Source organism: Saccoglossus kowalevskii, chromosome 17, assembly GCF_978046115.1.
Source record: "Saccoglossus kowalevskii chromosome 17, keSacKowa6.1, whole genome shotgun sequence".
NCBI classification, from domain to species: domain Eukaryota; kingdom Metazoa; phylum Hemichordata; class Enteropneusta; family Harrimaniidae; genus Saccoglossus; species Saccoglossus kowalevskii.
This window is the reverse complement of record NC_140657.1, coordinates 16854905-16872120: the sequence shown is the minus strand read 5'-3', so window position 1 is coordinate 16872120 and position 17216 is coordinate 16854905. Positions and strand designations below refer to the sequence as shown.

At 35.5% G+C, this 17216-nt stretch overlaps 1 protein-coding gene across 1 annotated transcript; it reads left to right on the top strand.

Moving 5' to 3' along the window:
- The first annotated feature begins 3964 nt into the window (after positions 1–3964).
- Positions 3965–10163, top strand: LOC146732691 (sulfotransferase 1C2-like). Its single transcript, XM_085492040.1, has 6 exons — positions 3965–4190; positions 6946–7175; positions 7385–7508; positions 8154–8248; positions 8581–8752; positions 9477–10163. The coding sequence occupies exons 1-6, from the start codon at positions 4025–4027 to the stop codon at positions 9605–9607; spliced, it is 918 nt and encodes a 305-aa protein (XP_085348166.1). The 5' UTR covers positions 3965–4024; the 3' UTR covers positions 9608–10163.
- The last annotated feature ends 7053 nt before the right edge of the window (positions 10164–17216 follow it).

Here is a 17216-nt window from a genome sequence, read left to right as displayed (position 1 = left end):
CAATTTTGATTAATTGAATTTGTATAATTAGAGAAGCAGACCACCTCAAATATTTCTTGGCGACTATGACGTGATTACAATCTGATTTGAGCTATCCCCCCCTGCCCCCCTTTTCACAATACTGATTAAAAAATGAGGAATATCGATGTTGTTACTTAGTCATGATGACATTAACGACCCTCACGAATTCACTAAATTGTTTCTTGTGTACCATTATCAGTATTTAACGACTGACAGATTCCGTCCCTGGCCCGTACTTTTTTACGTATTTATACGTATAGTCACCGTACTGTGAATATGTGTGTCCAAAACATCTAACACAAGTTTGCTATTGAATTAAAGAATAGTAAACAGTACTCTATTTCATTTTTTTCCCGCTATCTTCCCTGAAAGAATGAATCAGTGGGAATTCATGTTTTACATTCAACTCAAAAAGATTCAGGGAAAACAAGTCATTGACAATGACACAGTCCCCGTTAAATTTTTGAAAGTTCTCTTTGTGCTCGTCATATTAAAGTGGAGGGGGTTGTCGCGAGCATGTCCTTGAAACTTGAGTCCCAAGTGGCGTATACAACAGATTGTTTATTTACATCAAATTCGAACATGTGTTGCGTGACGACCCCTCCGGTTTAAGACATAGCAAAGAAAAACATAGATCACAAGTGAAAGCATGTCCAAGTTATCACATTTTAAACAAACAAGATGGCCGCCAGTCGGCCAGATTTGATCAAATTGCAAATTGAATTGACAAGTACATGTACCAATTTATGACATGCTAAATATCAATGAAAATGATACATGGTTGACAGAGATATAGTAATATAGCCATTATTAGGCCATCTTTGACCTGATTATGAAACAAAGTGACATGTATGATGTATGTGCCAAATACGAATGAAAATGGTACATAAATCTTGGTAATATAGTAGTAAGGCCAAAAACTCAGATGGTTGTCAATTTTGAAACATAATGCCATGGACATGTATCCTAACATGTATAATCTATGTACCAAGTTTGAATGAAAACTGACAAAGCATGTCCAAAATACAACATTTTCAAAATAAAAGATGGCTGCCAGTCGGCCATTTTGAATCTAATCGCTAAACCACTGCATGTGCATATGTCCCACATAAAGTGCTGGGCACATGCAAAGAATGAATCGGAATAGGTCCAAAGGATTCTGAAATATGACTCCGGACGAACGGACGGACGCACGGACGGGGACCGAATTATAAGTCCCCGTTTTCCCCCCGGGTACTAATAAATGTCATACACAACAGCCAAAAATGTATTTTCAATGGAAACTAATTCTAGGTAAAGTAGTGACTTCATAGGTAACAAGCACTCCCGCCATGTCTGTAGAGTCGCGTTTTTGTAGCCGTTGAAGTTTTTGAAATATGGGTCAAAGCCTGAGTGACCCGTACTTGTATCGCATTGTGTCACGTGATTAATACTAGAGCAGTTCGTAGTACTTCAGTCACATGTGCCGGTCAACATTACCCTATACTAGGGGACTTTGGCTGTCTGTCAGAATAGCTCGTTTAATTTTTCTCCAACCATTAACATTTTATGTATATTAGCAATTACTATACAAACATGGTTGGCTCATGTATTTTGTGAGATACTGATGAAAATGTGTCTACAAAAATGTTATGTTCTGTTATAAGTGTCACTTAATAGGGTGACAACTAAAGTTTGTATAGTTGCCATTTCATTGAAACAGTAACGTGAGAAACTACGATGTGCAGCACATACTAATATGGGAAAGAGCACATAAAATTATCAGTGACCGGCTATGAGATGGTGATGTATTTACCATTTCAGCCAGAGTCGACAGTACGTGATCGTCTGCACCGTAATCCTTAAAGCGCGGTGGTCGTACTAATATGGGAAAGAGCACATAACATTATCAGTGACCGGCTATGAGATGGTGATGTATTTACCATTTCAGCCAGAGACGACAGTACGTGATCGTCTGCACCGTAATCCTTAAAGCGCGGTGGTCGTCACGCAGCGCGTGTTCGAATTTCATGTAAACAAACAATGTATTTTACACGCGTTGTATACGTTGCTATGAGTCCCATATCGAACAGGACGCGGTGCGACGACTGCCGCCCTTTAAATTTCGCTTGACAAAAGATTATTTCAGTAGATGGAGCCTTCTGAAGATTTGGACGCCATATTTTTGCCCTTGCAAGTGATTTAATGTGCAACGTTGGTATATAACGTATATGCTATGCTTCCTGTGTCTACTTTTGGTGGTGATCATTACTATTTGGCACAAATAATGCAAGAAATGTTTTATTAAAAATAAAAAAAATCAGAGAAAAGTGTAAGTGTAAAATGTAAAATGACAAAAATGTAGAAAATAGCACAAGTAGTGCTAGCCAAGTCTACTGTCCAATATAGAAATGAATAATATATTATAATGATTAAGATAATAATAGTCGATCAACAAGTTAAACAACCATTTGTTTTATTCACTACGTAATTGAGTTATGAATAAAGAGCAGACACAGTATTAATTTGATTTCATTATATGTCGCTTCAGTTTCCTTTTCAAAATTTAACGATTTGTTTAGTATGCATGGGAAGTTCATTTCACATTTTGATTCCCTGGAAATAGAAGGAAAATTCACAGAAAGTAGGTCTCTTTAGGTGATATGATAGATTTGATTTAGTTGAGAATCTAGTGTTGTACACATGCTTGGATAGGATGAAATAGCTTACAAGGAAGTCTATTAAAATGAATATCATATATGAAGGTGCATGATTAGTTTTTGAATAGGTCATAACTTTATAAAATACCAAGTGAAATAAAGAGTGCTCGACTATGAGTAGATTTATTCTTGACGGTCACAGTATGCACAATTCCTTTGTGGGTTGTAAATATGTCATCTGTTGCTCCTTTGAGTGTGGATATGGGAAGACCGCCACTGAACACCAGCTATTTCTTGCGAATAACAAGAATGCACTGAAAACAATAGATAGGAATTGCTGGTATCTCATAGTATCTCAAAGGGAGATGGATGTACATGTGTACACTAGGAAATGTTGTTTTTTTCATTTAAAAATAATGTTAGTATTATGATATATATATATATTCAGTTTTTCAAATATTGGAATCAAACACTGGCGAAATTGAATGATAATATGACGCCTCTGTGAAAATTATCATCATAATGGATTAGCATTCTAATTTTGTAGCAAAAACAAGGCCATTTTTTAAATTGTTATTCCATGCAATATAGAGTCAACATGGATTTTTTGGTATGAATTAAGTAAATAAATAAATAAATAGTAATATTCCTTAAGTTGTTGTATATTTTCAATAAAAAGCATACAAACTGTTAGGTAAAGCGCTACAGTTGTTACTTTGCGTCGTGTATTGAATCCGTGAATGCTGTATGATGACTGTATGATACACGTGGAATGTACATTTCCTGTGATATCATTGAAGTACATTTAATTAACCATTGCTATTAATACCACATACACTGTGGGTAACTGCTGCTTAATATTGACTTTTGCCTTGTGATTAAGAAAATTGTTTATTAGATAGTAAAAGCAAGCTAATGGCACAAACGTTCTACAAGCGCACTGGCAGATCCAGAAATTCGGTAAGGGGGCGCGCCCCTTTTTAAGTGGCCGAAAGGCTCGTCCGCGCACCTACGGTGGGCTGGGTTTGTCAATTGATTTGTCAGTTATTATTTTTTTCGGGCTGAAGGGGAGGCGCGCGCCTGGTGCGCCTCCTCCTGAATCCGCGCGTGAAGCGGGCGCGCTACTGAGTGCACATTGCAATCAATGTTAGAGTAATGCACTTATGGACTAACACCACCACCAGTCTTCTACTTGTGATACTGATTTGCATCTGTCATTGTGTGACACAATACACCAATTAGGTGTGTCTAAACTAGACTATATAAACAAGATGAACTATCACCATTCTACAGTCTGTCGATACACACCGTCACACCGTCACCCTAACCCTTCCAGCGTAAAGCCTTACTCAACTCGTACAACCATGCCAGAAACAGACGACTTAACCCCTCCATTTGAAAAGACCTACTATTACGATGGAAGGAAGGATAGACTCATGGTAACCGCTATGCACACCGATAGCATACACGCACTGAAAGACTTCGAAGTCAGAGACGATGATGTGTACATTGTAACTTACCCGAAAGCAGGTAAGCATGTGCTTGCAGAAAAAATGGAGTTAAATGTGGTTTACCTCTAAACCGCGATTTACAATTTGCGAACCTCTCTCAAAGTCTTACGCTTTTTGAATATTAGTGGTGCTAATAAAAAAAGTGGATATAGTAGGATAATGAAATGGTATTGAAGTTAATTTGTAAAAATACGTGTCTTGGCATTATGTTAAGAGTTGAGATTGATATAATGTAACCGACCAAAAGTATCACTTACCTCCTTATGCCAATACCAAGAGCCGTTAAATTAAATTCAACTGATTCAAAGTACAGTACATGTAATTAGATACAGCTCAATTAAACTGTAATTAAGTTACATTCCTAAACAGAATTGTAATTTAATTAGATCGGAATTAATTACGTTTCTAATTAGAATTTACGAGAAGTTTTTTTAATTTAGTTTTTATTGAATTTTGCTTCAGCGTTGAATTGCAATTTAATTAAGTTGCATTTTTATAAGAGATTGCATTTGATTTTATAATTATCTTTAATCGCGGTTTAGTATTTGCTGTAAATGTGAGACTCGACCAGAGGAGGAGTGCAGCCACTGTGACTATATACTGGGTCAAAATATCTATTTGTATAAAAAATTGTGTATGGGTATAAACGGACCCTAGATGCCATGTCACATCCGAAGGAATGTACTGTGTTCATTGTAGTGGTCCGTTCATGGAATTATTCCGGCCGCGGTTCAAATTTGTGCCCAAAACCAGGAGCAAATGAATCACTCCAAATTCAATCACTTGTATGTTATCAATCGAAGTATTCAAACAGGATGTAAACTCATAGTTGCTGCTAACATACAAAGTAAAGTAAGCAAATAACACCGAATAAACGGCATAGTAAACACTACGTTAAATCAAAGTAAACAGGAACCGAACCGGCGCTCGCTTACGGCACCTAATCGCCTAGCTTCACGCCACTACACGTCTTCCTCTCCGCCACCGGGCATCCCTAATAAATAATGCTTAATAATCGAGCTTATTACGTGCGGAGAGCATGAAACCCGTCCACATGATCCAAACCACACAGCTTAGCCAGATTGCGGCAAAGCCTTTTCAGATCTGGCTGTACCAGAATGGTGAAAGCCGAAAGTAAGGATGGCAGCGTTTCGTGGGGTTTAAATGTAAAAACGGTTGAAACACAATTTATATAAAAAAAGGTAGAACATTCACTTAGTTTGTCGTTTTTCGCATACTCGTCGTGAAGTTTGATATGCAATCCCAACTTACTGTTAAACCCCATGTAAAAAAAATGGGATTTACCAATGTTAACCATAGTGGGATCTCAGAAACGGCCAAAACAGAAAATTATCCACACTCCAATTAAAGGAAATGTGCATGACATGGGTACGATACAGTACTACTGCAATGATGCAATATGTGTCAGGTATTATGTAATCACGATCTATAACCTTGCGTAACAAATGAGTACAGTATGGGGTGAGTGAAATTAAAAAAAAGTACGGGCCAGTCGACGTCAGTGAGTAAATCATTCGGTCGTTGAACTCAATTTGACCTCCAGTCTGTTGGGAAGGTGAAGGAACGGACGTGCCTCTCTGTGATATCTTTTAATTTATTTTGTTGTGTCAGGTATTTGATAACAATCAGCAAACCATGGTCTATTTAATCTGCATTTATCTTGCATAACAACTATGTTGGGTGACAGTTAAATAAGACAAGTACGGGTCAGCAACTCATTCATACGGTCGTTAAAAATACATCAATTGAAAAATGAGATACAATAAATACAATTCAGTCTAGTATTACCGATCAGTCTTTTGGGAATAGGGTGACTCAGACGGACCAAAAGAGTGGGAGGGCCCGCCGTTTTTTTTTGTTCATAATCCGGCCATTGCGGTTTATTCCTTCAACAAATGTCTCTTTTAAATTGAATATTGGAAAAATAAGCAGCCTTTATCTGTTATATATACTGGAGTTCGTCGTCTGTAAATTATGTACACAAAGTAAGGACTTATGGGTGACCAATCATGGCCATGTGTTATTTGAAACAATGAATAATTATATTACAGACACACCTTTACCCTTTACCCTTTTTCCAGTTGGAAGCAATCAGCGGAACCACTGCGCCCTCGAGACTGATGGCAAACTGATACAAGTCGGATTAAATTATGATCTATCTGTAATTTATGTAAAATCCACCATTTTTAGTAGTTTTTTATTTTTGAAAGACAAAAAAAAAAAAAAAAAAACCGAGTATTCTGTGCCTTTATCAAATTTTCATTATCAAATCTTTTATGAGTAGCCGCTCACTTCTATGCTTCAAATTGCCTGTGTCGAAAATATGTAAAAATGGACTGTTGGAACAGCATAAGCAACCATTGATGTGTTCAGGGGTGCTAAATGACTGTTAACTATATAAGTGAAAAGGAAGAAAGGGGGTGTAATCATGTTTGCATTGCTAAGAACACTCAAACGGGTAAAAACTGTGGTATGTGTTGGTCACGGATTGTTCGTTGTTTCTACATAGAAAGTATTATGTTTAGTATGTCCATGTCACCCTCTAACAAATCAATATGTACTTCTACAACATGTGACGGTTATGGAACTTTATGAATGATTCTCTTTTAACATGCTCATATGCATACCAAAATAAAATTTATAACGCAGGCTTTCTCACAAAATCGTGGGTGGCAAATTTCAAGACTAGTCCAAACGACGATAGTGCAGATTATCACATCAGGTGTCGTAATAATATTTCACTTTCCTTGTAGGTACAACCTTCATTCTCGAGATCGTAGATGCTATTATGCATAGGGGAAACATCGACGAAATCAAGGGCAAAAGGATGGAGGATAAACTTAATCTGATCGAATTAGGCCCGGCACCAGGCATCGAAATCGCTACGTATAAAAAAGTGTCAACGTGGAAGTCACCTCGACAAATCCAGACTCATCTGCCAGTTGATTTGATGCCACCGCAGGTGTTCACCAAAAAACCTAGGGTATCTAAACATTCATCTTCAAACATGACATATATCACGTATCCCGATAAAACTGTCTGGTGGAGGAGATATGTTGGGTTGGTCGCGATCAAACACGTGATTAAGCCACGAAATTCCCGCATAGTGTAATTCGTCTCCGTTATAAATTCTCGATATGTGACGTCATTTTGTATCACATCTAATGCAATTCATACAATGTTTGAATTTAGATTATCCTTGTAACAAGGAATCCCAGGGACTGTTGCATATCTCTTCATGCATGGCATGCGACTGTAAAGTTCTTAGAGCCATGCGATTGGGACTATTTAGTCGATCGTTTTGTAGAAGGCCAGGGTAAGCATTATATTTTTTACCGTTATAGCGCCACCAATATATATTCTCTACCTGAATATGAATATATGACTGCATAGCATAATTTGAATAATTTCAGTTTGTCTTCAGCGTCGATTTGCCTCTATTGTTATGGCTGTTTATATATATTCAATAGCATACACAACACACAAATATATCATATACAGGTCATAATTGTGAAATGTGGGTCTGAAAACATGTGACTCTGAAATTGGGTCTGATCTCGAACATAAAATATAAAACAGGATAGTAAGACAAAGTCGTCACACTTATGTAAAAATATATGAACACACTTTTCGAATCGATATTTACGATAGTTAGTTTAGTTTCCGTCCAGATTACCTGATATATCAGCGCAAATTATCAACTTTATCCGTCCATATTATAGGTTTAATTAATATTTTCTCAAATGCACTGTCATCTGAGTGAACCATTTTGCTTATCTAATTATTTATTCTAATGGCGTATGGCTGTTTAGCGCAAAGTAATACATTATACAATGGGATTGCTAACATAAAAGTCAAACCAACATAAACTTAGCCGTGGGCCAACATCACCTATTTTGTTGACAGACATAATTGACACCAAATAATTTACCATTTTATTTGTTTTATTATGACCACCTAGTTATCTGGGGATGTTGGTTCGAACACTTGGCAGACTGGCTTAAGTTGAGCGGTAGGGACAACTTCCTGCATTTGAAGTACGAGGACATCAAAGAGGTATGGATAATAAAAAGAAGCGCTCTCAAGCGACTAATTAGTTATGTGTCGACAGTTAACAGAGACGGGCGTTAAGACAGTGTCCAGATAGAAAACTGTGTTGCGTATGTCACTTATAAAATTGCAAATCTCTAAAATTAGTATTTGTTACAACTATAACGCTATACTGTATATATTGTTATCCCGTAACGAGCGGAAAATCACCCTTCCCAGGGTATTATATTCGAATATGCCCACATGCCTTCGGATGTGGTTTGTCTAGTTTGTAGACGTGGAAACTTATGATACACCAATCTCCATCCATTGAGCACTGCTTTTTCATTTAAATACAGGATCGCCAAGGTGCATCGGAGACAGTTGCTAAGTTCCTTGGTTACGACTTAACCCCCGATGAGATGAAGAGAGTCGTAGACCATACCGATTTCAATAACATGAAAGAATATATGAAAACAGTAACACAACGTGACGTGTTCCTACGTGAAAATAGACATTGGCAACGCAAAGGTAATGTTAGATCGGTACTTCAATCAGTAAATTATATTTTATTACAATTAACACTACAGCTCAATTACACTCGTGGTCTATGTATGTGTTCACAATGTGTGTGTTCGGTCAGTTGAATATTGACTAACAAAACATGTAATACAAGTATGTACAGGTATGCATAATTGATAGCATGTCGAGAGCTGATTGCCTTCTCTTACCTTATATTGGAATAAAAATAAATATCTCGGTGACAGACTGTGCTGTTATATAGACCAGTGCTCAGTCAGTGTCAAACAATCAGTTCGCTCGAAACTTGAGCCGCCCGAATACATGGTGACATAGATGAAAGACTATCTAATCGAAGCTGAACCAGTGCCCCCCCCCCCCGCCCATAGAATGCCTAAATATAATATACACAACGAATATAAATAATGATTATGGTATTTGTCGGTTGTTTCGTCAGTACACTTCAAAAAAAAATAATCTAAAAATGTGTACTTTTTGATCGTGAAAATTACTGGATTTCTTTTGTTCTTGTGTTGCATTGTATTGTAATGTAATGTAATGTACGAGTCATTTTTCAACTGAGATAGTGATTATCTTAGATATCTGACAACAAGATATATCAATTTTTATGCTTGAAAAACACTTTTCATTTCATAATTCATTTTATTGAGCTAATCGCGCTCTAGATATTATTACACTTTATTAATTAATCGTCTCAAAATAATCTGTGTTCCAGGAATCGTGGGCGATTGGAAGTCAAATTTCACAGTGGCCCAAGATGAAAAATTCAAGGAATGGGAGCAGCGAAAATGTAAGGAGTATGGAATCGACTTCATGCAATACTACACCAAGACACCTAAGAAATAAAGATTCTCAACTTGGATCACAAACCCGACTTTATAGAAGTTACCTGTAAAGTGTGAACAACATATCCAATCAAATATCGTTGAAAACAATGCAAAACACAAAATAAAACAAGTCGTTGAGAATGACACAGTCCCCGCCCCTTTCTTTCAACCCTATTTTAATGTCTTAATTTACAATGATGTACCATTGGGAGAACATACATACTAAACATACTAAACAAAATGGGGTTTAATCACAATTTTACTGGAAATTGTTTGAGAAAATTGATTATTGATTTGATTATCTAAACTTGATACTAAAATTAGAAACTAATGCTGTCAATTTTTTGATAGCATCATCAAGATTCTTACATTCCAACATTACATTCGGACCTTTCAATGCCATTATCATCAACCTTGTTCGTTGTAGAACATATTAAATAATATAGGTGATATTACACTTTGAGTATATTGCAAACACTTTTTTGTGGTGAACTTGCATGTATATAATATACGTTTTAGTGTATCATTTTACTTAGTGATATGAACAATAAATATTATTGAAGGGGTTCGTAAAATATGTTTCTGGTTGAATTCTTCCTCCAAAATGAGGTGAGGCTTTGTTTTACAGATTTTGCACAATCCGAATTTGTCAACAGAGGGCGCTGTTAACATTATACCTGATAATAATATACTGTACTTTAATTCAGATTGCACACTGGTTGCCAACTGCTTATGTACTTTTTGTAAAGTTGAAAATGAAACAATGTTATTACTGTATCTTTACTCGTAATTCCTAGACAACATTCTCGTGATGGTTCTAAAAATGCAATTCAAAATACGGTCCAGTATGCACGATATAATACTCGGTTCAAATAAGTTCTCCCAACTTTCAACAAAGTATCGTCTCGGTCTTGGTAAAATACATCTATATATGCTAAATGTAATCAATCCAACGTTTAATATTGGTATAGATGAATTTAGGAATATATCACAACAAAGAATCATATCACACAAACCGGTCCATTTCACAGGATTCAAGTTTCAGATATCCTTCATTTGCAAATAAACTGAATAAACAAACAAATTTCCCCCCTGAACGCAATCTGACCAATGTGATAAAATTATGACACTTTTTATAAGTAACCCTACTAGCAGTATATACAAACAAGCAAAGAACACTTTTCGTGAAATAAAAATTGCAAAATTATAAAACCCACCTGCGTTATTGGTTCCGAAATCCTCATTATGGGCTTCTGTTTTAAACGATTCTGATGTAATAGCTCGGAAATCACGTTAATAATATATAAGTCATGTGATAAAGTAACTTGTTTATGTAAAAGTGGTAGTGAAATTAATACTAATATTAACATTAATATTAATAATATTTAATAGTAATATTTAGCATTCGTTCATCTGCAATTGTTTTTGTAATCTAATAATATAATTATCCACATTCTCTGGGGTATATCTATATTGTGTATGACCTCAACAAATAATTCATGTCATTGAGATTTTTGGATCTTCCACCAAAAACTTCGTATACCTATTCCATTGCAAACGATGGAACTATTTGGATGTAGTGAACACATTAACTTTTCTTACCTTCTTTCTTTCATTGGCACGGTAATATCAATTATCAAAACTGCTAGTCAATAGAGCATAACGATGTTTGGCGGATATTTGATTCAAGAGTGACTACTTGAGATGTATAGCTTCGTGGCCATGTTTAACCCAAGCTGTCGTGTCTTATTACTCGGTGATATGAATGTGTCATGTAGACGTATTCCACGGTATATGAGGTGATTTGGTACCAAATGTAATCTTGGTGAATTATTACTAACGTTATCTTGTTTAATGTGTGTGTGTGTGCGTTACCGATGTTTATTCATTTTACACAATGTATCTGTGTTAATCAACTCACTGATCACCTTTAAGTGCTACTACACGCATAGAATACCCAGACAACATCTGCAGATAGAAACGGGGGATTATGATGGTTATTAAATTACCATCCTGATTACCCGCATGCACGCTCAAATGCAATTTGTCGCTCATCAGCTCAAGAAACATGCCTATTATAGTAAATTCTTACAATTGAAACTCCTTTCCAGTGACTGCATTATTCGTTGGGTTATTTACCTGCGTGTGTCCCTATAGGACGCGATAATGCCCGTTTTATGAACGTGACGTTTATAGTCAACAAAAATGGCTATTGCATTTCGATGACATGCCAAAATCCATCAAAAACCGATGCTTGCTGATGTTCAATTGTCAGATAAAAAAATAAAATAAAAGTATTTACAATTCAGAGGAAACGGACGTAAAATCATCCTTGAAGTCAAAACCTCTCGTGAAAACTGTCATGGCGTCGTGTTATCATTTCCACTGAGGGAGGGACACAGTGGATTACATAAAGCCGATGAGATATTCATACAGTTATATAAACATAGCTATCGCCATTGGGTGGGTTGAGTCTGAATTTACCTTCCCTCCATCCTTTAAAATAATACTATGTATGACGCAGTTTTTCTCGATCTCCGGGGAAATGGACCGTGCGGAGTTAGGGAGTTAGACGACCCAGTTGAAATGAGCCGTAACATGTTGCTATACAACGGTTATTCGCAGTTTTTACTACTGTATCGCTCAAACGCCGGCGAGACAAATTCGAAATGAACTATTGTAAATCGAGGCAGGTTTCATTAATATTCGGTTTTGTAACACCCCTTATATAATGGCCTTGGTCGCTCCATAAAATAATGGTTGCATCCAATATTAAAATATAGATGGCGGGCTACAGCGTTGATTCAGGTCTTATGCCACTAATTAGCCAAACACCGTTCGTATTCCTATGCTCTTAGTGTTTTTTCGAGTGATTTGTCTAGGTGCATTCCCACTACATAAAATGTGTCTTGTTTACCTCAGTTTTGTCCGAGTTTGAGTGCATTTCTTGCATGTGGTTGATTACTGGCATGTTAATTTCTCATTTTAGAATCATGTTGCTGACTTCGTTTATCATTTTCATATAGCAATCTGCATATATGTTAAAATTGTCATCTATGGAGTTTTAATAAAGTGAGATTTGAGCTACAATCACCTGTTTGATTAATTTTTATCTTCCCCAAATTAAAATTTTTGTTGAAATTATTTGTTGAAACTATTTTGGTTAAAATCACGAAAGTATTATTGCAACATTTGACCCCAATGACCCCAATCAGTCAAGGATGGCGTTTGGCGAAAGCACTATTCCGACAAAATGAATTTGAATTCTAAGTCAGGTCTAGTATTAATTTCTAAACTACATACCCAGTTATACTGAATTAAATCAGCAGTTCTTGAGATATCAGTAGTTAACATCAACATATACATGCATGCTTAGTAGTAAGATTCATTCTAGGAATATCATAATTGGGACTAGTAGCTTAACGTGTTGCATAGGTTGAAGTAGTGGTTAACATTATATAAGCTTATTCTTATTAAGATAAAAATACAAACAAACAAATGTGGAACTTACTAACTTTATAGATGCCTAAAATATTTAGTGTTTTAAATTGGAGGGTCGTGGGGGCACGAACATCTATAAACGTTATCAAACGATAAATTTTTCAAGAAAAGTGTTGTAGGTGTTACCCCATATTTCAATACAGTAAGTAATATGTGGTAAAATGAGAGAGTTGTAAAGCAGGATAAGAATAGATCGTGGGACAAAATGGCGGATTTTAGACAAAATACCAATTTTAAATGAAATCGTTTTACAAATGTGTTTTTTTTCCAATTAAATGTATTGTCAATTGTCACATTCAGGTACTAAGATGAGACGCCCTCTATAGTTTCATTTTGAACCGTAGCGTTACCACAAGTATTAATTGCTCCCTGAGGTGTTTTAATTAACATATAATTAGTTTTGTCCGTGTTGTCTGTGCACCAGTTTCACACCTTGAATTCGATATTAATGTTGTTGAGATCAATATCGTTATTCTTAAGAAAAGATTGGTTTCATCCGCAAAAAGGCGGAAATCGATGAAGCTGGTTAGCAACATCATTGGTGTAAAGGTAGAATACAATTGGACCGATAATCGATTCCTATGGAACACCGCAGGTGATATGTATGGGGGACTCGTGTCAATTACAGCATACTACTTGCGATCAAAGAGTTAGTTTGTAAACCATTGTAATACTGTGCCCCTAAATCCATGATTTTTCGTATCATATGTTTTTTTTCAAGTAAATAAATATGCCAATAGTTATATCTCCACTGTCCAGATTTGTAGCTATGTCTTTGACCAAGTCAGCCAGGGCAAGTTTAATATTTTTGGAGTATTTCGTAATTTTATATGAAATTAGTCATTTGTTTGCCGACAATTGTCTTATAAACCAATGATAGGGAAAATCGAAATAGGCCTGTAATTTCCTACAAATATACTGAATGGGTCCTCGTTTAAATACTGGAGTAATCCTGGTTATTTTTAGCCGGGGAAAATATTTTTTATAAATGAATTGCTAATGATGTGAGCAAGGAAAGCTGAGAAAATGAAAGGTGACCGTATTACAAGTTTTGAGTGGATTTGGTCGTTACTAATAGAATGTTTGGGGTCTAAATGATTCATCTCAATAAACATTTTCATTCTATTTATGACTAACTTTCTCAAGAATCTCAAGCATTTTTATAGTTTTTTGGTAGCTGATTTGCATAGTTTTTGGCAGATCCACTTCTCTTTAACAAATTCTCATCTGCACCCATCAAGGCGGTCCCACAAAAAAATCAAATCAAACGGTTTGCTGTTTTTTGAAAAGAAGTTATCCATCCACCAGATTCATAAGTCACGGATTTTTTACTAGTCACGGGTTTTTTACTGGTCGGTGTACGGTAAAACCCTTCAACTTGATATGACTGTTCGAAATTGTGCATGGCAAAATTTTACTGAAAATAACTCTTTTTATGGATTCTTGATTTACGAGACGAAGTTGTTCTGCATGGCAGCCGGTCGCAATGTCCGATTGATATCACGCACTAGCTTAGCCTAACCTGTTGTTTATACGTAATTTTATAGCGATAACTGAAACACAGATAGATAAACACAGATACAGTAAAAAATAAAATAGAATAAAGATATTATGCATTACGTTTTCACATTCAGCCACGAATCAAGAAAAAATAAAATATCGTGTTAATAACAAAGGAAAGAAAACAATAATACAAATAAATACTCAAATTTTGTATTTGAATGTATTTTTGTTATCTCTCTATTGACTTTTCACCTCCAGGTCGCGTAACAATCAATGTACGAAGACAATAACATTTATTCTTAGGTACGCAGAATCTTTAGGAATATAAAGTACGAACAGAGTTTATATATATCCAGACGATTAACTAGAAGAATTTATCCAGAATAGTCCGAGTAGGAGGGATAATTCTGACTTAAAAACGCACCGCTGAAACCGTCTATAGAAATATTTAGGGAAAATTCTAATACGTCTAACGCGTAGGTATTGTTTGTATCAAGATCAAAGTTTGCGTATGACGTCGTCATAAGTCAGCGTGGTGTAACTAAAATGCAGCACCTTGCAAATACCATAATAACTTGATACATTGTACACAACAATCACGCTATACAATTTGGATATAACTTTCCCTAACTCGTTTATAAATGAGGAACATTTTAATTTTGATAAACATATAATGGCGACATTACAATCATATCGCCGACAGGGTATCTACATAGACAATTCGTAACCTGGCTACGTGTATGAAGATATAATTATCGTTCACATCAGTAATATCTAAAAATTCTAGTTTGTTGCTTAAACTTTTCATATGAGGAAACATTGAATGTTGATAAGTCGTCATTGCATGTACTTTACTTTTTCGTTGTGCTTAGAAATCATCAGATGATAAGACCACTATAATTATTGATTACTGTTCACGTGGTTTATACTGTTCGACGTCTGCTAGCGCGTCGAGCGGCGATGTTTTTTCAACCACAGAATCGTGACGTCCTGATGTGACTGTTCAATATTAGGTGAAACAAAAATTTACTGAAAATATCTCTTCTTGTGAATCATTGATTTGTGAGGCGATGTCGATCTGTGTGACAACCAGTTGCAAGCCCTGTTCAATATCTCGGATTATCCTAGCATAACCTTTGTTTTTTATACGAAGGCTGTTATTTTCAGCATGTGGCGATAGCTAAAATACAGACTATTCAATAACAAATATAGTAAAAAATAAAATAGAATAAAAATATGCATTATGTTTTCGAACACATATTTGTTAGCCACAAATCAAGTAAAAAAATTAATATCGCTTCAAAAACAGACGAGCAAACAATAATATAAATAAATACATTTTTTTTATATTTGAATGTAATGTGTTAGCTCTCTATTTAGGGGGGGGGGCTTATTTTACAGTCAAACATTTTTGGTAGATCTACTTCTCTTGAACAAATTACTCCCATCAAAGTAGTTTCACGACAAAAATCTAGCCAAACGGTTCAGTGGTTTGTGGAAAGAAGTTGCGCAAACTCATTCATCCATCCGGTCGGAAAAAAATGACGGATTACTGGTTTGTTGTTTGAACTATTTCTACAAATATGGGGAACAATTGAACGTTGTGAAGTTGCACACATGCAGTCCTTTTTCGTATGCTCGTGCATTGACCCCAGCACTGACCTGTTATCGTCTTATAATAGGGCTGCACGTGGTATCGAACGACAATTGAGAATAATAATTATCAATAGTTTCCCATATAGTATCCTTTCGTCAAAAGATATGAAAAACATACCTTCTCATACTGCTAATACGTTTGATTGATTTTTTTGTATTTTTTCGATGTGCCTAGAGATCATGAGATAATAAGAGCCCTGTGAATATTTCTTACTGTTCAAGTCACAATTTTTTTACTGGTCGGTGTAGGATAACGCCCTTACTGAAAATAACTCTTTTTGTGGATTCTTGATTTGTGAGACGATGTTGTTAACTACGTGGCAGCCGGTCGCAATCTCTGTTTAATATCACTGTTTAGTTTAGCATAGCCTGTTGTTTATACGTCATTTTATAGCGATAACTGAAACACAGATAGATAAACACAGATACAATAAAAAACACAGATTATGTAATGAGACAATACAGCGAAAAATAAAATAGAATAAAAATATTTTGCATTATGTTTTCGCATTCAGCCACAAATCAAGAAAAAATAACATATCGTTTTAATAACAACGAAAAAAAAAACTATAATACAAATAAATACTCAATTTTTTATTTGAACGTGATTTTTATTTCCCTATTGACGGGGTGACTTTTCACCTCCATATCGCGTAACAGTCCAAATATGAACGCAATGACATTTATTATTAGGTACGCGGGCTCTTTTGGCATATAAAGTAGAATAACCATTGTTTTTTTTATATAAAGGCTGTTATTTTCGGCATGTGGCGATAATTAAAATACAGAATTTTCAATAACAAATATAGTAAAAAATAAAATAGAATAAAGATATTTTGCATTATGTGTTCGTACACGTATTTGTTAGCCACAAGACAAGGAAAATAAACGAGGACGATAAAACAATAATATAAATAAATACTTATTTTTTATATTTTAAGTAATTTGATAGCCGTCTATTCAACAGT

Excerpts from the sequence above, each read along its gene's own strand:
- LOC146732691 (XM_085492040.1), top strand. The coding sequence starts at position 4,025 with ATGCCAGAAACAGACGACTTAACCCCTCCATTTGAAAAGACCTACTAT. Across the intron at positions 8,249-8,580 it reads AGTACGAGGACATCAAAGAG|GATCGCCAAGGTGCATCGGA; the intron begins GTATGGATAATA and ends ATTTAAATACAG. Across the intron at positions 8,753-9,476 it reads TAGACATTGGCAACGCAAAG|GAATCGTGGGCGATTGGAAG; the intron begins GTAATGTTAGAT and ends TCTGTGTTCCAG.